The sequence below is a fragment of the Chiroxiphia lanceolata genome, chromosome 1, assembly GCF_009829145.1.
Source record: "Chiroxiphia lanceolata isolate bChiLan1 chromosome 1, bChiLan1.pri, whole genome shotgun sequence".
In the NCBI taxonomy this organism is placed as follows: domain Eukaryota; kingdom Metazoa; phylum Chordata; class Aves; order Passeriformes; family Pipridae; genus Chiroxiphia; species Chiroxiphia lanceolata.
In genome coordinates, this window is record NC_045637.1 from 43439201 (window position 1) to 43459504 (window position 20304).

General features: G+C 39.2%; 1 protein-coding gene across 2 annotated transcripts in view; it reads left to right on the top strand.

Annotated features, from left to right (window-relative positions):
- The window catches only part of PRKDC (protein kinase, DNA-activated, catalytic subunit), an 83998-nt gene extending 63990 nt beyond the window's left edge, over positions 1-20008 (top strand). For both annotated transcript variants that reach the window (XM_032703885.1, XM_032703896.1), the window contains 18 exons: positions 829-1018; positions 2088-2262; positions 2350-2540; positions 4938-5118; positions 5627-5787; positions 7159-7370; positions 8501-8588; positions 9279-9422; positions 12821-13025; positions 13569-13636; positions 13907-14127; positions 14429-14521; positions 16407-16496; positions 16968-17039; positions 17124-17325; positions 17754-17942; positions 18443-18582; positions 19630-20008. In XM_032703885.1, the coding sequence (XP_032559776.1) occupies positions 829-1018; positions 2088-2262; positions 2350-2540; positions 4938-5118; positions 5627-5787; positions 7159-7370; positions 8501-8588; positions 9279-9422; positions 12821-13025; positions 13569-13636; positions 13907-14127; positions 14429-14521; positions 16407-16496; positions 16968-17039; positions 17124-17325; positions 17754-17942; positions 18443-18582; positions 19630-19834 (2827 nt within the window). In that variant the 3' untranslated portion in view covers positions 19835-20008. The remainder of the gene's footprint in view (positions 1-828; positions 1019-2087; positions 2263-2349; positions 2541-4937; positions 5119-5626; positions 5788-7158; positions 7371-8500; positions 8589-9278; positions 9423-12820; positions 13026-13568; positions 13637-13906; positions 14128-14428; positions 14522-16406; positions 16497-16967; positions 17040-17123; positions 17326-17753; positions 17943-18442; positions 18583-19629) is intronic.
- The last annotated feature ends 296 nt before the right edge of the window (positions 20009-20304 follow it).

The window sequence follows — 20304 nt, forward strand, 5'->3', positions numbered from 1 at the left end:
CTCTTGGTATCAGGAAAGCATGGCTACAGAAGAGTTTATTGCTGTTCAGTATTAGACAGAATACATGACATAACTTACTTCTTCCCAAAGTCTCAAACATTTATGGTGTGAAGGGTTGTCAGGGTCTTAAACATTTTATATGCTTTTAGAAAACCTTTTTCTCGTCTTGAATTAGTAACAAAGAATGTGCCAAGTGCTGCTTCAGACTGTAGTGCTGTCCTCTGCTTTGAGTAACAGTCTACATAATGAGATGTGCTATTAAATTAGATAGGACTAGTTGTGGAATGAAGAGGATTCAGCATTCATTCATGGCAACTCACTTTCAAAAGCTAAGTATGATTGCTGGTCTTTTCTACAACACAGATTTCAATGGAGGCATGTGTTGATGTGATATACATTTGAGTAGCAGGTATATTTGAATAATATAGCAATAATAGCAGCTGTATTTGAATAAAATACAGCCTGGCACTTTCACTGAATAATTGAGACTCCTTTTTGTTTGTACCTCTGTCAAGTTGGAATGTGAGTTATGGCTTGGTGAACTTAGGGATTGTAGCTATGATTTTAAAGGAAGTAACTAACAAAAAATCCCACTTCGTTGTGGACATTTTCTAATATTAATCCTGTCAGTTCAAGATCCAGGGTCAACCTGTCCCTGGTTACAAGTCTCCAGACTCTGAGGACTGTGTTTAGCACTTGCCAAAGGTGATCACTATAGCTTGCCGTTTTTCCTTAGCTTTGTTTATTGCTAGGCAGATCAACACTTTTGAACATTCATTTCTCTGAATGTATACCAGAGTGACTTGTACCTCTGTTGTCGTTGTGCAGGTGTTTCTTTCTGGACAAACTGCAGGAGAAACTTCCCTCTTATCAGGCCAATGATAGTATGGAGGTGGATGAAGAATACAGTGCTGGTGACCAAATGGAAGTGGATCAACAGGGTGAAGATATTTACTCAATGATTAAAAGCTGCAAATTTAATATGAAAATGAAGATGATAGAAAGTGCCAGGAAACAGGTGACTGTACTGTCTGACAGCTTTCAGTTTGGTGAGAAAATATACAGAAACTACAGCTGGAAAAGCCTTTTATGTGGTCTTGGGCACCCTTTTGCTGGGCAGATCATCTGTCTTTTTGACCCTACTGTCCAAGACGTTTTGAAAGCTTAAGAAATTCACTTCCATAGTGAAAGAAAACAAATGGATAAATGTTAATTACAAAATTGATGATACTGGAAATGTGCCCTTTGATCCACAGATGGTTTCTGGCACTCTGAAGGGCAGATAAATAAAGTATCTGAAATGCTTCAGTCTTTAATGTAAGGGATGCTTGCAACCAAGCATTAGGCTTTCTCATTTACAAATAATCTCTTCTGTACAAGAAAACAAATTAAGTTCTGATTGAATCAGTATAATTTACTTCAATCAGCAAGGCTGAAGTTCTTTTTTTTTCACAGTTTTCATTAATGCTGTTAGTTAACACTTAGATGAAGTAAAGCTAAGTGACTTTGAAATTTTGATTTGGATCTGACTGTTGAAACGACTGAAACATAGCCTCTTTGATGATGGACCCATGGTGTTTCAAGCTTGAGATAAGATTAATATTTGAGTTGAGGTCTCTCCTCTTCTGAGTTGCTGCAGAAATCTGAAGTCATTGACAAGAGTTTATTTTAAGCAATGTGATAAGCAAATATAATATAGCACTGTTGTGTTGACTCTACACTCTTGAAGGAGTAAGTGAAAAATATTTCCTTTAATGTTACTTACATGAAACTTTTCATCAAAACACAAACATAAGTGATCTTCTTAATGGTGTTATAAACCAAGTTACCTTTCCCATATGTGTTTGTACTACAGAGCAATTAATGCCTGTTTAGTCATGCAGCTGAAATTATTTTTTTCAGTTTGTTAAACCTCTGTTCTTCTCTTTTCAAATTTATCCACAAATATGTTTTTGAATATGAGACTTGTCAAGCAGTGGACGTCTCTTTGTCTTACTATAACTTGTCATCCCTTAATTGGGTTGCAGACAGGTTTTAGTTCCTCTGCAGATATTTTGTCTGAAAATTCTGTCTTATTCTGAATACAGAACAGCTTCGCCGTTGCCACGAAGCTTCTGAAAGACCTACGCAAGGAAGCCAAAACGAGGGAAGACTGGCTGGTGAGGTGGAATTACGCTTATTGCCGCTTCATGCATAGTAGCAGCCGGAACCTGAGCTCTCCAGAACGTGTGCTCTCAGTGTTAAAGACCATCTCCCTGCTTGGTAACAGCCTTCTCTTTGTTTCACGCTGCTTATTATACAAAGCTGCTTTGTTGTCCAGTTACCAACTTTGTTTTTGAATTCCAACAGAAGATACCAAATCTGACTATCTTAGCAAGAACATAAGGGCCTTACGAAACCAGAATCTTCTTCTGGGTACTACCTATCACATCATGGCCAATGCTCTTATTCAGAATCCAAGATGTCTTGAGCAAATTGAGGAAGAAAAGGCTGAGAAGATATCACTAATATCTGGAGAAAGTCTTGAGAATCCTGAAAAGGTAAATGAGAGGAGAAAATCTTTTCGATTTTTTCAGTATCATAATTACTACTTCAAATTACTACTTCAGTAGGTAGTGATGGGTATGGGTAGATAAAGAGCATGTGAAACCTGTCTGCTATTAGCAGAGGTTTGTCCAGCAACACCAGGTAAAGAAAAAAAGAAAAATAAAAAAGCTGTGGTTGCTAGGTTTTTCCTGGTTTTTGCTCTCCTGGAGTTCTGCACCACCGTAGCTGCTTTAACTGGGAGAGCACTCTTGTGTTTCTATTCCTCTGTTTTGAGTGGAGGGGGAAGACATAGCAGCTGCATGCACAGTGTCAAGACAAGGCTTGGAATCCTCAAACAATGTCTTGATTTCAGCTGGACATTTCTGAGCTGCTTCATGCTGTCAGACTGTCTTACTTGTAAAGAGATCTTTATAATAGTGATACACCTACTTTATTTAAATAATTTTAATGATAGAGAGGAGAGGGATTTTTAAGGCAGAGCATATGCAGGTCATCTCTGCCTGTTTTGGGGAGATGTGCATTTGAAGAATACAGTGACAGGCTGCTGCATCTGAAATCTTATATACTGTCAGTTGTCCCAGATGCTGTGGCATTTACTTCTCGTCTGTCAAATTGATTAAGAATTTGAAGTACCACTACTGGCTTATTTCTGTTAATTCCTAAAGCCACCGTGAAGACCCTTATATATAGAATCAGAATGGTTTGGGTTGGAGGGGACCTTAAAGATCATCTAATTCCAATCCCCCTGCCATATACAGGAACACTTCTCACTAAACCAGGTTGCTCAGAGTTCTTCTCTGGGCAGCCTGTTCCAGTGCCTCACTACCCTCACATCAAAGAACTTCCTCTTAATCTAAACCTGATTTCTTTTAGTTTGAAACCATTCACCCTTGTCCTATCACTACTTGCTCTAGTAAAAAGTCCCTCTTTGTCTTTCTTGTAGACTCCTTTCAGGGAGTATGAATCATATTAGTATAAAACAACAAAAAAAAAATCGTTCTTAGTTTGCGTTTTTGTAGTTGTTAAAATGAAGCAGATCAGGTTTAAATTTTTAAATTTAAATTTTCAGATGTGTAGAAACTTAAGCAAAAGCTTGAGGTTCATTTATAAGCTAATTATTAAGGGCATTCTTCTTAAGGAAATCTAAAAGATGAGCATAAAAGCTCTTCTGTGTCAAATAAGCAAGATTACAATACCAGATATTTCTATAAGATTAAGAAGATTAGCCTTATTTTAGCCTAGTATTAAGCAATACTCTGACCCTGGAACTGTCCCTCTGTCTGACCAAAATTCAAACTATTTAATTTCAGTTACAGCATTTAGTGTGGTCTGCAGGACCAGGGCAGTGATCGTCCCCCTGTACTTGGCACTGGTGAGGCCACACTTCGAATCCTGTGTTCAGTTTTGGGTCTTGCACTCCAAGAAAGGCATTGAGGTGCTGGAGTGTGTCCAGAGAAGGGCAGCAGAGCTGGTGAAGGATGTGGAGCACAGGTCTTAAAAGGAGCGGCTGATGGAGCTGAGGTTCTTTAGCCTGGAGAGAAGGAGGCTCATTGCTCTCTAAAACTACCTGAGAGGAGGTGCAGTGAGGTGGAGGTCGGTCTCTTCTGGCAGGTAACAAGTGAGAAGGCAAGAGGAAGTGGCCTCAAGTTGCACCAGGAGAGGTTCAGGTTGGACATTAGAAAGTTTTTTTTTACTGAAAGAGTGGTTAGGCCTTGGAATAAGTTGCTCAGGGAGGTAGTGGAGTCACTGTCTCTGGAAGCATCCAAGAGGCATCTGGATGGGGCTATGGTTTAGGGGTTGATTATGTTGGTGCAGGGTTCACGGTTGAACAGATGATCTTGAAGGTGTCTTCCAACCTTGATTCTGTAAAGAATCTTGTCAATTCCCAAGATTGCATAAGCTACATTAGAAATGTATCATCAGTATTATTGTGTTTATAATAGGGAAAAAGACATGAGATTCATAATAGTTTGATGCATGCATTTTTAACACAAATTCCAAGTGTGGCTGTTATGCAGATGTTGCAGATATGTCTTAATAGGAAAAAAAGCCCAAAGTTTTATTTTGTTTTCTGTTAACTGTTTCCAAAAACTCTAGTAACATTAATTTTTTTTCAGTTATAAAAATTCCACTTAACATGTCCAAAGACTAATTCAAATTAAAAGTGTGGTTTATTTATTTCCATTGAAAATTGTGGACGTTAAAGTTCTGTAAATTACTGCTAGAAATAGCACCCTTATTTTTTCCCCTTTTATCAGCTGCTCAAAACATCTTAAAACAGTTAAAGTGTTATCTACTCAAGACTTACAATGAAGCTCCAGTTTCAGAGAGAGAGTTGTTCAGTGCTACTTGCTAATGTGTGTTTTTTTGCTCTTATGATTGAATTTCAGGTATTGGCAGGTCTGAACAAGAAGGCTTTTCAGTGTTTCAGCTATGCTGTGAGGAAGTCTGAAGAGGAGTTGCAGTCCCACTCCATGGAACACGTAGATGTGGTGGGAGTTATCGATGCATATATGACACTGATCGGATTCTGTGACCAGTATCTGCGTAGGGAAGAAGAAGGCTCCCTTGGTTAGTCAGGGTTTTTACTAAGCTTGTGAGCTGTATTTATCTGTGATACGAGAGCTTTTGTGATACCCAGAAGTTCTCCCTAGGCAGCACAGCTCAAATTTAGATGGAACAGTTTGTCCTCCAGTTCAGCAGTATTTATATTCCTTTTTTCACCTCCGCTACTGCTGCTACCTTTGGTACTAGTGAATCACTTGTAGTCTCCTTCTCACTTGTGAGAAATGTATCATATCCAGCAGATGCTTCCCGTGTTCCTTCCCAGACCGCAGCGGCCTTGTATTTAAAGCAGGCAAGATACCAGCAGTGATGCATCTTCCTGATAAAGCTAATCCTTTCAGTCCCCAAGTACATGTGTTGCAGATGTGTGCAGTTCAAACAGATGGGAAGGAGAACAAAGTAAAAATACAAAATACACTTAAAAAAAAAAAACAAATTGCAAAGATGAATGTTTCAGATGATCAAACACATGTGATGGTGTTTCTGATAATTCTTGTTTAATGTTTCTTGGCAGAAAGTAACACTGTGGATCTGCAGCAATTCCCAGCTATTATGGTGGAGAAAATGATAAAAGCTTTAAAACTGAATTCCAGAGAAGCCAGGCTGAGATTTCCTAGACTGCTACAAATAATTGAAAGATATCCAGCAGAGACATTGGGTCTAGTGACACGAGAGGTTAGTTGCTTCCATTTTTCTGGCAGCAAACGTTGCTATAAATCAAATTTAAAAGGTGGGGGTGGAGGTTGGATGGATAGAGAGGTTAGACTGGTAAGTTTTGCTTCAGGTAAATCAGATAAAATTTATCCCATCATTGTTCCTTGTCTTTAACTTCCTGAGTCTGATTCATATGGACAGAAACTTTTTTCTTAAAAGTTTAACTTTTTATCATTATCGTGATTCCAGATGTTAATTTGATAGTTGCTGGAGAAAAACTATGGTGTGTTTTGCCTTTATTTTTTCCTTTGGAAGAATCTAAATGGGCTGACAAAGGTGGTTAGAGTTAGGGGGAGGAATGTGTCTAATTCCTGAGTTTCTTGCATGCAGAAAGCCAGCAGCTTTTCCAGACTCCTTCCATGTCTGCCACCTTTGGTCATCCTTCGCTTCAAAGGTTACTACAGCTTTGTCATCCTTTGTATTTCCCACTTCCTTTGTTCCTTCCTTCCTCCTACAACCTGTCCCTCCATTGCCATTCCATGGCAGGATATCATGAGCTTTCCCTTCTGTCATGGGGTAGATAAGCTGAGACCTTCTCCCTTCTCTGTGACTCATGCCTGTTCCTGCCTTGACCTGCCTGCCTTTTGAAACCTGTGTCATTGTGCTCACAGAGCAACAGGGCCTGTCAGAGGAAGAACTCGAGTGAGACAGAAACAGGAATTAGTTATCCCAGGGAACTGAGAAAGTAGCAGAAGTGGGTGAGGTGTACAAGGTGTGGCTACAGTTAAACACTGGTGGTTCAAACAGCACCTGACAACTGATCGAGCTGAAAAATCTCACCCAGAAAGGGAGTTCACCAGATATTTATTTATCCTATCACCTGTCTTTCTGTAATATAAATACTGGCAATCTGATCTTAAATTCTATTAGAGGTTTTTAAAGTTTAATGAAGGACAGAACTGTGGTAGGAACTCCAGTGTTCCCCTTCCTGGCATTTTTTACTCAAATCAAGACTTCAGTCCAATGGTGTTTGAGCTGAATTCCTTCAGATTTTTGAGTTACTTGTATGGTATAATCAAAAATTATTATATTACATCCAGACAGAAAAGCCACAAGTTTGAGTGTAGAACCTTATACTTATCAAACAAGCTGCAAATCTTTATAATGGAAAACCTATTAAGCAGCAGTGGCGGTGGTAGTAGTAGTAGCAGTAATAATAATAATTAAATTTGTGCTTTGTTGGGGAATGTTTTGAGCAACCTAATTGACATTTGCTGTTTCCTTTTCATGCATTTCCCTCTGTCAGGCTGTGGCATGAAGCAGTTCTGCTTGCTATGTTTGGTATTTTCAAGGAGGACCAAAGTTGAAAGCAGTGTGTCTGTGTTTTTGCAGCTCTCTTCGATTCCCTGCTGGCAGTTCATTGGTTGGATTAGCCAGATGATGGCACTACTTGACAAGGACGAAGCAGTAGCTATACAACATACTGTTGAAGAGATTGCGAACACCTATCCCCAGGCAATCGTCTACCCTTTCATGATCAGCAGTGAAAGTTACTGCTTCAAAGATACTGCAACTGGTTGTAAGAACAAGGAGTTTGTAGAAAGGTGAATTTGCAGTTGGAGTAGCTCTTTTGTATGTTTTTTATTCAGGAGTGGACACCTAAGCAAACTCTTTTCTTTAGCAAGCATAAGGGTAGTCCTATGCACACTAAGTTTTCATTTAAAGGCACAGAGAAATGCAGTACATCAGTTCTATCAGTGTTAGACATACTCGGGTTGGGCGCCTTCATACTTTATGAAGTGTTGGGTCCCCCCCAGTCTGTGGGAAGTTAGAATTTTTCTGAGATAAAACAAAAAGACCACAGAGAGGCAATCCCTTTTTATCTTGTAATTCTGTGGTAGTCAAAATTTCTTCTTCCTTCTTCTGCTCTGCTGAGGTAGAAGAGAAATCTGGTGTATGATTACACTCTTACTATAGTGGACTTCAGAGCAGTAAGTTGGTACCCATCAGAAATGAAGTTTGCTTGGACATTTACAATTTTTCTAATACCAAGAGAAAGCAGATATGTTTAAATAGAATAGATGCTTGTTCCAGACTTCACAGAGAGCAACGAAATGGATGCATGTTATCTTGGGGAATGACAACTCTGGGTTGTGTTCTTCTCTGCTTATTCAGTGTGCAACATGCACCTTCTTCTACAAGCCCTCCCTTGCCCATTTTGCCATGCAATAACATCCAAGTTAATCCCCAGGCAAAAGTCAGTTTCCATCACACAGTGCTGTAGAACTACTGTTACAATTTTGGGTGTCTTTTTGCCTTTTTTTTTTTTTTTTTCAAATCTCTGATATATTTTCTGAATTCTTTTACTTAAAATAGAAGATAAAGTCTTGTGCTTCACAGACAGTATCACCCTTCAATAATTATCACAACAGGATGCGTAGTCTGGTTAATGCCTGTTTCTATTTCAAGCATGCTTTCCACTTACCCACCAACATCCTATTTTCATAGTGGGACGCTTAATTTAAAAATTGGGGAGTTGTGTGGCATGTTCACTCAACATATAAACAGTCATGCAGCTAAAGAGAGAATTCTGAGAGCGTTGTACCTACCTACACATAAATTATTTTACCAGATTCTTGTGTGTAGCAGACAGTCTAGATCATTGCTTATCTGCAAGCTAGGTGATGATGGTAGTTCCTTTTGTGTTGTAATGCATTTTTTTCTTCTTTTAAAGGATCAAGAATAAGTTGGATAGAGGAGGAGTCGTTCAAGATTTTGTTCGCTCACTGGAGCAGCTCTCTAATCCTGTAATACTTTTTAAGGTAAAGTGTATTTTTTTTATTTCTCCCCTTCCCCTTCATTCCTCACCCTCTTTAGAAGGGTTTAGAAGAGCAAGTGCTGGGCAGAGCCTGACACAGTTCAGTTGACACCACAGCCACAGGAAGTGGTTCAACCCAGAATCAACTCATCGTGATGATGTTGGGGTGCTGTCAGCAGCTTTCACTGGCAATAGTCTCCCTCCTTTGTGCCAACTGGCTGTTCTGCAGTACCCTTTTTCAGCTTTCTCCTTTGGGGTCTATGCTCTGTCCCACAGTCAGTCTTCCTTAATCGTTCTGAAACCATTACAGAAATATCATTTGTGGCCATCTCTATAATTTTGGACTACTTATGTTTGACCACTTGTGTTCTTATGCCCTTTTCCTGCTCCGTGCTGGGCATTCTTGTTTATATTCTGACCCCTTTATCCAAAGGATTCTTGTCTTGTGTTTGGTACTCCTGGCCCCCTAGAGGCTTTCTTAGTTTGTGGTAGAGACTATGGTAGTAAACATAATTATCCTAATAAAATAAAAGCATTTTATCAAGATTGCTCTTTTGGTTCTCAAAAGAAAGACACATAATAATGATGTACTTATTAGTAAGTACAGTAACCCCAGTGCAATCTGAGTGGCTTGCCAAAGAGCAAGGGTCACTAAAACTCTTCCCAGTACTCATCTGTTTCCTTCTGTTTGCAGGATTGGGTTGAGGATGTCAAAAATGAGCTGGCAAAAGCTCAGAGAAACAAAAAGAAGCTTAAGGAAATGTATGAAGGAATGTACAAGAATTTGGGAAATTTGGAGGCTCCTGGCCTTGGATTGATGAGGAAAAGGTTTATTCAGGTTTGTGTGATTGCTGAGTAGTGTTTGCATCATGTACTTTTTTAGAAGACGTTAGAAGATCAAAAGAGGGAACCAGATCACAGATTTTACAGGTGCTGCAGGACTTGATGAGACTTGATCAAGTCAGGAGTACAGGACTGGGATTTCTTTGCTGGAAGCCATGGACTTAACATAGTTCAGTTTCCACTTCTGACTGCCCTGCAGGGCTAAATGTTCCCTCTTACTCAGCTTCTGCCTCTTCTGTCCTACATGCTGCCAGGTTCATAGGACCTGAGCTTCTCTGATCATCCGTGGGAATCTGGCCTTGTTTTTTATTCCCTGCTGCCAAAGATTTATGAGCACCTTAGGGAGTTTTGCTATATTATGCTACTCAAATTTTCTGCCGATACTAAGTTACTTAGGGTAAGTAATACAGAAGAGTTACAACTATGAAGAATTACAGAAAGGACTTCACAAAATTGACTGACTTCTAAAATAGTGAAAATTAGTGTAGAAAATGAAGTGATACATGTGGCAAAAAACCATAATTACCCTAGTTTCATATATAAATTCTTCAGGTTTGAGCTGACTATTGCAATTCAAGAACAAAATCTTGGTTTGTGATAGTTCTTTAAAAACATCAGATGTGCATACTCAAGGGCAGTCAAGAAAGAAAAGTGACTGTCATTATTAAGAATAGAGAATTAATAATGGATTTATACATTGGTGTAGCAATGACTGACTCTTGCTTCTTGAACACTGTAGTCCTCATCTGCATTTCTCAACACAGATACAATAAAATTGGATGAGGTTCAGAGTGGCAAGAATAATCAGAGGTACAGAGTAACCTCTGTACAAGCAACTTTAGCATTCCTCCAATTGCAAAAGACACAATGATTCCATATGCAATAAAGCTCTTAACATCATTCCCAACACCAGTGGTGCTATGCTGACTGAGAGTTGGACTTGATGAACTGAAAGGTCTTTTCCAACCTTAACGATTCCATGATTCTATCAGGAGTGCCAAACATGAAGTAAATATTCTATGGAAGTGGCAGGTTCAAAACAGTGAGAGGTGTTTCCTCATTCATTACACACTTGAGTGCTGAACTCTTGCTGCAGGGTGTTATGGATGCTTTCATGGGTTCAAATAGCAAGTAGGCAACAGCACAGGAGGGGGAAAATGCTTTGAGAGCTTTTACATACAAATGCACACTTCTGGGTCCAGAAATCCCTGAGCTGAAAAATGCTGGAGGCCAGGAGAGTGATACTCCTGTAGAAAGAGCACCCCAACTGTATGCTTGTACTATATGTGCATAGCCCTGTGGCCAGGGCTGGGTGGATCCAGCTCTCTCCCATGTGGCCATTCTTATGTCACATTAGCATTAGATAAACTAACCTGGGTGTCTCTAGGGAGATTCCTTCCCCATGAGCAGGGAAAGGTGGAGGATGAGAGTGAGGTGGAGTTGGGAGGAGGTGAGGTGATACAGCAGTAGAAAGAGCAATTGGGAGTTTAGGGGCACACTAGCCCTTTGAATCTGTTGCTGTGAGATAAGCTGGGTCTTTGATGATAATGACTTTAAACTTAAGAACAGGGGAAAAGAATGTGCAGGATGTGCTGCTGTCAGGGGTGGGGATAGAGAGAGGGCAGCAGCTCTATGTTGAGCTATCTCTACAGGGTACAAGCACAGCAAGGGGCCTAGCAGGCATGAGCACAAAGGCTGCTCACAAAGACTTAAACCAAAACAGTCTCTGGCTCTTTAAAAGGCTGAAATGTGTGGTATTAGAGGATGCTGCAAATAGTGGTGTGCTGTGGGAGAGAAGCACAAGGGAGGTGCTGGAGAAGAGTAGCAGACTTGTTCCCCTCTGTTAAAGGGAAGAGAGAGCAGCATTCCCACAGAGAGCAACTGCAGAAGAGGGTCAGGGTGATGGTGCGCAGACTCTGAATTCATTGCTCTCGTGATGCATTATTATGAAGAAACAAAGTGTAGTATGAGAATAACTGTATCATTTTTAACATCCTTGCTGGGGGAAAAACAAGTTGTCTCTTGACTGACACATAAAATTACTGTGTGGAGTACTTCAGGCTCGTAATCTTCATGTCTATGATTTATGTATAATTTCAGTTGTAACTTAAACAATAACAATCTTGCTTTTTTTAATATGAAATTCCAGTCATGCATAAATTAAACACTGACGATGGATTGTATTAATTAAAATACAGTGTTAAGGCCATGGACTATTTGCTGCCTTGAATTTTAAAAGAAGTCAAAGAATAGAACAGAAAAAGCAATTAGGTGTTCATGTGGAAATAGATTTAGTAATAAAGATGTTGTTGACTGTAGTAGTCTCTTCAGAAGGATGATGGGTTTTGTATTTTCATTTACTTCAGTGAAAGAACTGTGTCCTTCACAGTTTGGGAGAAAAATGATCAGGTATTGAAAAAAACAAGTGAGCTTACATATCTTTCCAAGCCATTAATACCAGGTCTAAGAGGGAACATCTGGTTTTTTTAAACCTTCAGTGTGAACACAAGGATTCAGTTAACTACTTGTAGATAATACTTTGTTTATTAAATGGCTCAGTGTGAAATGTCTTTGCACTTTATCAAGATATTTAAAATACTTTAAAATATGGTTCTGTGCACCTTATGTCCAAAATTATTGCAAAGCAGATCATTAATAATAAATCTGATAGTGAATGAAACATTCAAACATTTCATAGAATGGTTTGGGTTGGAAGGGACCTTAAAGATCATCTAATTCCACGCCCCCTGCCTGCCATCCACTAGACCAGGTTGCTCAGAGCCCCATCCAGCCTGGCCTTGCACACTTCTAGGGATGGGGCATTCACAACTTCTCCGAACAGACCTGTTCCAGTGTCTCACCACCCTCACAGTGAAGAGTTTCCTCCTAATATCTAATCTAAACCTGCCTTCTTTCAGTTTAAAGCCAGTGCCCCTTATCCTGTCATTGCATGCCCTTGTAAAAACTCCCTCTCCAGTTTTCTTGTGGGTCCTCTTTAGGTATGTTATATTAATGTTCACTAGTTGATCCTAAATTTTTGTAAGCAGTTGAGGTACATGTATTAAGTTTAATGAGCAGCATTATTAGTACGGTCCATCGGAATCCAACTGCAGCTAGAAGAGGTAAAAAGCGATAAGCTTCTAGTTTTGACGTGATATTACTGAGTTGATAAAATATAGATATTTCTGTTGATGGTAGTTGGTGGGTCTACCAAACAGGCAGTGAAAAGATTCTGTCAAACTAGAAATAACAGAGAAAAAAAGAACTGGAGTGGAGGGACTATTGATATATTTCAGAAACTCAGATGAAGCTGTGTGTTTGATAGGAAGGTACTGTTTTGATGTTCTTGTGTAGTGTCTAGCACTGTGTAAACTTCCTATAAATGATTCATAGGCTTTTGGGAAGGACTTCGACCATCATTTTGGCAGAGGTGGTTCACAACTGTTGGATATGAAGACTAGTGACTTTGATGCAATCGCAACTTCTCTCCTCTCAAAAATGTACAAAACCCATAAAGAACCTGGAAACCTGAAAGAATGTTCACCGTGGATGAGTGACTTCAAAGCTGAGTTCTTGAGGAATGAATTAGAGGTTCCTGGTACGTTCCCCTTCAGTGTCGATGGTGAACTGTCCCTCACAAGAAAGTTGCGACTCTTGAGCTCTACTCCTTATGTTGACTATAAGGCCCTTCTTTCTGGCCTTATGCCTTATTTGGCCTTATCTGAAATAGCTCAGTTCACTCTCTTAAATCTGTTCTTAAGCTGTAGTCCTGATTTTTAAAATTGTATCTAAAATTGTATCTCTTACCTAAGAACTTAGTATTTTTCTAAAGGCCTAACTTGAGAAGATCTGATATATGAATCTGATATATGTTTAAATCTAGTTCAGAAAAGGTTGTGTCCTCTAAAACTGCTAAGAGCTGCAATTCTAACAGCTAAATGAGGAAAAAGTATTAGTTATTCACAGATAAAATCATACTATGTATATGTTGGATTTTTATGCATTTTTAAATATTCATAGTTTTCATTATATGAATTTGACACAATATTTGTGTGTTCTGTTCTTATACACACTTTAAAATAGAAATAAAAAACAGTTTATGTAATTTTACTCTGACATTTTTTCTCCACTACCACTGCAGGTCAGTACGACGGAAAAGGGAAACCACTACCAGAGTACCATGCAAAAATCTCTGGATTTGATGAACGGGTATGTTTTTAAGACTGAGTCAAAATCCTGTGTGGTATAAATCTGTGTTCATATGCCATTTGGAGAATGTGACAGTAGTGGGGTCCCTGCTTGTGAGTGCATCTTGCAGCACATAAAGGAAGGTCTATAAGTGAGCAGTGTTTTTCTAGTAGTAGTTGAGTAACTTGATTATGTCATCTAGGAATGACCGATATGCTTGATTTCAGTGATGATTCTGTAAAACCAATTCTTCTATCACAAATATTTTGCTTTTCCCTGTCTTTTTCCAAGATAAGTGTAATGGAATCCTTGAGGAAGCCAAAACGTATAACAATCCGAGGCAGCGATGAGCAGGAGTATCCTTTTCTTGTCAAAGGGGGTGAAGACCTGCGGCAAGACCAACGTATCGAGCAGCTGTTTGATGTAATGAACATTATCCTTTCCCAAGATGCTACATGTAGCCAAAGAAATATGCAGTTAAAAACTTACCAGGTCATCCCCATGACAACAAGGTAGGCCTTTATCTTGAAGAGACAGAAATCCTTATGTTAACGTATATTACTGTTGGGATGTTTAAAAGTGAGATTTTTGTTCGCCAGATTCAGGTTCAGAGTGTTTTCTGTCTTGGCTTAATTTATTTTTTTTTCCTTTTCCTTTTAAACAACATTGAAATTGCTTTGTCTGGAAACTGTTTTTCAGAGTATATTTAAATTGGTAGCTTTTAACCTTCTTTTAGCAGGCACTAGAACATGGTGTTCTTCTAAAGTTCATATTTGAGCTGCTTGTTCACATCTCTGACTTGTTTTGTTCTAGACTGGGACTCATCAAGTGGCTGGAAAATACTTGTACCTTAAAAGAATTCCTGAAAAATAGCATGTCTGAAGAGGAAGATATCAATTATAACAGGTGATGCTTGGTTAAGCTGTCTGCTCTAAGAGAGACCACTACTAATGGGTTTTTGGATAACTGACAGTCTTGTGGCAGCATTTTCTTTTTTTTTTTTTTGATTAAATAATGAAATAAAAGCACCTATGAGCAAGGAGGCAGTTTGTACTTCCTGACCCAAATTAGTAATTGGCAACTGCTTGTTTAATGAGTGCCATTGTACCTGGAATATCCTCCACCCAACTTGTTTAAACAAGAAGCTTATAATTATAATCATGTGTGACGTCATTATCATCACCATTTCCTTATCAGCAGATTGATTTTACAAGCCAAGGATTTTGAGCTCTTGATTTGATCAGGCAGGAAATGGACTTAGGTCAGTGGGGGGCAGGGGAAGGGAGCAGAGACAGAGCGATTCAGAACCTGGGTTCAGCAGTGAGTCAGTGGAGGGGGGGGGAGGGAGGGTGTGCAAATTGGCAGCAAATGCACAAAACACAACTGTAAAAGAGCACTCTGACTTTATACAAATGCTGGGTTTGAATAAATTATGTTGCTTTCTTATGATTGTAATTGGAGGTTGAATATTTGTAAAATTGATTTAATTCTAGCATTTCAGCCTGTTTCTGTCCTGGAATTTAGAAATGTGGTTTAACTTACAAACGTTGTTCTTAGTTGCATAATCTCTGAGTTTGTCAAAGTGTCATTGTCACCGTTTATTTTTACTACTTAACGTTTATGGGGCAGGCTGGAGGAACTTCCAGCGTGGAGGTTGGACTCCAAAGAGTCTTTATTTCTACAGTTATTTGATTTGTGAGCAGTTTAGTTTCTTCGTTGCTGCTGCCGGGTTCACTTTTGTGAACAGTACTGGTATTATGTTGATCCCAGTTCACTGACTGGGAAAGTGGAGAGGACTCATATGGGACCATCTCATGAAAGGAGGACATTTCTAATATGGAAGATCAGTGTCTTTCTAAAAATAGGTCATAATTTATAAAAACAAAAAAAGCTTTATTGTTGTATGTAGACTTTAAATATTTTCCCATGTGTTATTCAATCAAGAGAAATAAGACATTTTATGTTGAGCTATGTTTAAATGAGAGCACTCGCAAAGGAAAATCCTGATGCATTTTCTGGCAATATTTTGGTTGAGGTAGGGGGAACAACTTTCTGAAGTTTTGAGGTCCTTTTCTTTGTCCCCAAGTGATGGGCTATGCAGTCTATAAATGACAAATGCTTCTTAATTGGAAAGAATTTCTCTATCTCAAAACATGCTTTGGAAGGAAGAGAGAAGACGGGTGCTCTGCTAAGTTGCTGCATCTCTGGAATAGAAGTTTAATGTCTGATGTATTTAGTTAAGATGGGAGAAAGTTATTCTATAAGCAGTGCAACTAATGAATACTGGCTTCTTATGGATTAATACCCTAAGTTCAAGCCTCCATTCCTCCCTCTTGTACACAGTGAGAAGATAAACTGCCTTCCTGCATTTCATACCATTTTGAATGGACAACCAGTAGCGTGTACATAATGCCTCTCAAGTGGCCATGAGACTGTTAAAAATATCTTTTCCTCCCTGGAGAAATTATTTTGGGTCTTTCTTCTCAAGGCAGCATCTAATTTTCACAGTCCTTATTGACAAATTAGCAGCTTTGAGGTGTCTAATCTTCCATCAGATATGACTGAAGTGTGTTCAAAGCTGGGGGGAAGGAGATGGATGCATATTCACTGACTGCTTAAGCTTCATTTCTGGAGCAAGGTTAAAATTAATGTAGACTGTAGCTTCCTGACTCTTCCTTTGCATAAAAATCTCATGGGTCAGAGCAGCGCACAGCCTGCAGATATTCCAGTACAGAGTGGTAAGATCATCAAGGAATCATCAGTGGGTTTTTTTCTCTTTTTTTGTTCCTAGCAAAAAAGGACCTCGCGCTACCTATTCTGAGTGGCTGTCCAAGATGGGTGGGAAAGCACAAGGCATCTCCCGGTACCATGCTATGTACAGGTAGGATTTAAAAGAGGACTGCATGTAAAATAACAGAAGCTAGAGTGTGCACACACACAGAGTTGTAGAAATTCCAGGAAAAAACATTATCTGTGTTATAATATGATGGCTAGATTTGATTTTTGCTCATTTTACTGCTCTGTCTTACTGGAGATGCTCTGCAGGAGGAGGTTAGAACTGCCAAAAATCCCACCAGAGTACAGGAATGCTTTCAGAAGCTTGCTCACTTCCTTAAGAAAGTGTCTTGAAGCAGATGCTGCTCTTCAACTTTATTTTCTAGGTGTCTTGTTCCTAATTATGCAGTGAGGTAGGCTGCCTCAGAGCCGGAGCATCTGCTCAAGTTGGACAGAGAAAATCCCTGTGATTCACTGAGAGCTCAAGAATATTTGATGATTTCGGTCCCGACTTAACATTTCACATGCAGTGGGCTGTTATTTCTATGGCTAACATTATTCCTTCATTTATTTGCAGTAATGCAAGCCGTAGAGAAGCAGTTATGTCTTTCAGAAGCAGGGAAAGCAGTGTTCCAGAAGACCTGCTGCGGTAAGTGCACTGTCAGTGACCGCACGTTGGGAAACGAATGTTGGTGTTTATCTGTGTTCAACAAGCGAGCTCTGTCTCATTCAGGCGAGCCTTTGTGAAAATGAGCACATCTCCTGAAGCCTTCCTGTCCCTGCGGTCCCATTTTGCCAGCTCCCATGCACTGATGTGCATCAGCCACTGGATACTTGGTATTGGAGACAGACATCTGTCCAACTTCATGATTAACAAGGAGACAGGTGGCATGGTGGGAATAGACTTTGGATATGCATTTGGTGCAGCCACACAGGTATTTGTTTTCTAATTAATTTGTTACAGCTCTTGCATTTATTCTATGCATTTATACGTGTATTCTCAGTACTAAATTTGGTGCTTTTCAGTTGCCATCATTCTGGTGCAAAATGGCGCAATCTTTACAAGTTACTTCTAGTTGACTGAATAAAATCTTTGTCAGATATTCTCAGACAAGCCTGAAGGTGTAGAGTTTCACGGCTGATATGGTGGTGTTTTGCATAGTTCAACCATGCTTTCAACTGCTATCACTAAATATTGATGACTAGAGTTTGGTGTCACAACTTGGTCCCGTTGCACCATATTTTCAGTTAAGTGACAAAGAGGGTTCCAAAGCGTAAAAAGAACAAAATACTGCTTTCTCATCCTTCTGTTCCAAGGCTTCTTATTTCTTGTTTTGTTTTGACTGTCCTTCCCCTTTGCTAGTTTTTGGGTGTGCCAGAGTTGATGCCTTTTCGCCTGACTCGACAGTTTGTTAATCTGATGATGCCAGTGAAAGAGTGGGGACTCATTTATAGTGTGATGGTGCATGCCCTAAGGGCTTATCGTTCAGATCCAGATCTCCTCATCAGCACAATGGATGTATTTGTAAAGGAGCCTTCTTTGGACTGGAAGGTGGGGTTTTTCCTCTTTTTTTTATTTTTTCGTGTGAATATTCTTAAACTGTACTAAGAATAAAACTGATCAAAAAGGAAGTATTTCTAGATGTACACTCACAGTGCTCCTTTTATCTTTCTTTGGTTTTTTAAGTTCTCAGAGAAACTGAACTTAAAGTATTTACCATGACAGAATTCTATATTGATGCACAAAGAATAGTAGCATGTGGCAGCAGCATTAATATTTTCAACTGTTTGCATTGAGCCTCTTAAATTTACATCAGCACTGTATATATCAAATTAATAATTACAGAGAAAACTGAAGGTAGTTGCACTTCAGTAACTTCGGTTGTAAATTAAATTTAAGTCATAGACAAGCTAAATATTATCTCACTACTTTGTCCTCCATTGCATATACAGTTAAGAGTTACTGGCTTGACTTGCTATGATCTGGCAGCTTGAAAGTCTTTTTTAAGTTTATGATTTATGACAAATAGGGCAAATTTGTTTTCTCTTTAGAACTTTGAAGAGAGACAGCTGAAAAAAGGAGGCACGTGGATTAAGGAAATAAACACATCTGAAGTAAACTGGTACCCTTTGCAAAAAGTCAACTATGTCAGAAGAAAGCTTACAGGTGCCAATCCAGCAATAATCACTTGGTAAGATGCTCTCCTTTTGCTTTAAACTGCTCTACTAAGAGCTTTGGCAGGCTCCTGTGTCAGATTTTGTTCTCTTTGGATAGAATAGTGGCTAGGAAAAAAAAAGAGACAGGACAAAATTTCAACAAAACTTCTGTCAGAATCATTTTGGTCTGTATACAAGCTCTCTGAATCACCTTGCCAGCCAAAACACCAGATATCTCCCCACAAGTTTTCTTGCTCCAGCTCAGGCCTCTGAGCAGTTTTACTGCTCCTGGCAAGAAACATCTCCCCACCCTGTCAGCCTGCTTAATCTCACACTGCCCAGCCTACTTTTCCTCATTTTTGTCTCCATGACTTTTAGACTAGGAGTAATATTTAAATCAATAGGGGTAAGATTTAAATCAATATATGCTTCTGCTGAAGGATTACTTTAAATGGAACTTGAACCAGCTGTAGGGGAGGCATGGAGGTAAGCTGCTTCCCAAAAACATCACATTCAAATCTGACGGCATTTTCAGGTTATTTATGTCAGTCTAGTCAAGTCTGGCTCAAGCGAGAATGTCTTTAAAGTTCAGTTTAAAAGTACAATTAATCCCTTCCATCCTCTTTTAAAAAGACATTTTGGATTAATCAAGGGAAAGACAAAAAAGCAAAGAAAGCAAGCCTGTTTTAAAACCATACAAATACTGAAAAGTGCAGGACTTGGGAGGAGTCCCCTTTGCGGTCAAGGCTGAACTGGAAGAGACAGCAAAATACTTGTTACAGGCACAAATCAGAAGGGGAGGTAAGGAGATCAACAGCTTGGATGTGAACTTCTGCATCCCTCTTTCACCTAGAGACCTCTGACAAGATTGACATATTCATGGTAAATACCCACTAGTAAAAGACACCTGAAATCACCAGTCTTTGCTGGCCAGGCCTTCTGCAGCTCTTCCACAGTCTCCACATCTTAATCTCAATTCAGGCAGCTTTATTTTTCCATTGCTGTTTTGTATTTAAAAATCCATCTCAGATTTTTTGCTTGTTTCCTTTAGTACGAGTTTATTTTTGTGTTCTCAATTTCAGTGACGAACTACGCCTGGGCCATGAGAAGTTACCTTGTTATAAAGATTTTGCAGCTGTGGCTCGTGGTAATGCCAGTCATGATATCAGAGCCAAAGAGCCAGAGGATGGACTTTCAGAGGAGACCCAAGTGAGATGCCTCATCGATCAAGCGACAGACCCCAATATTCTTGGCAGAGTCTGGGAAGGATGGGAACCCTGGATGTGAGGACCTCCTCTCTAAAGCCCAGTCTGCCAAGGGACCTGTATCCTAATACATAGCTGCAACTAGATCAGAATTTTAAGGAAAAAAGAAAAAAACCTCTTAACTGCTTTTATCATCGATTAACTTGACTAATAGAGAGTATAAATTTTTTGTATTAAAGCTGTATTCAAACAGTGATTTTTTTTCTTAATTATTTTTCTTGTATGTAGTTCTGTAACGAAGCAGCTTTATTGCCTTCATATTAAAATCAATGTAGAAAGAACTCGAGAGGCTATAGAACTTGAAGATTTATTTGAAAGGCACTGGGACCCCTCAGCAGAAAGCACAAATTCATACCCTGCAAACTTGTGGGCATCCATGTAGTGATGTAGTGAAAGTCTGTACTTTTCTTTTACAGAGACCTTGATGACAATCAACTAAAACCATTCTGCAGGCACATATTATTTGTAATTAAAACTAGAAGATTTTTGTAT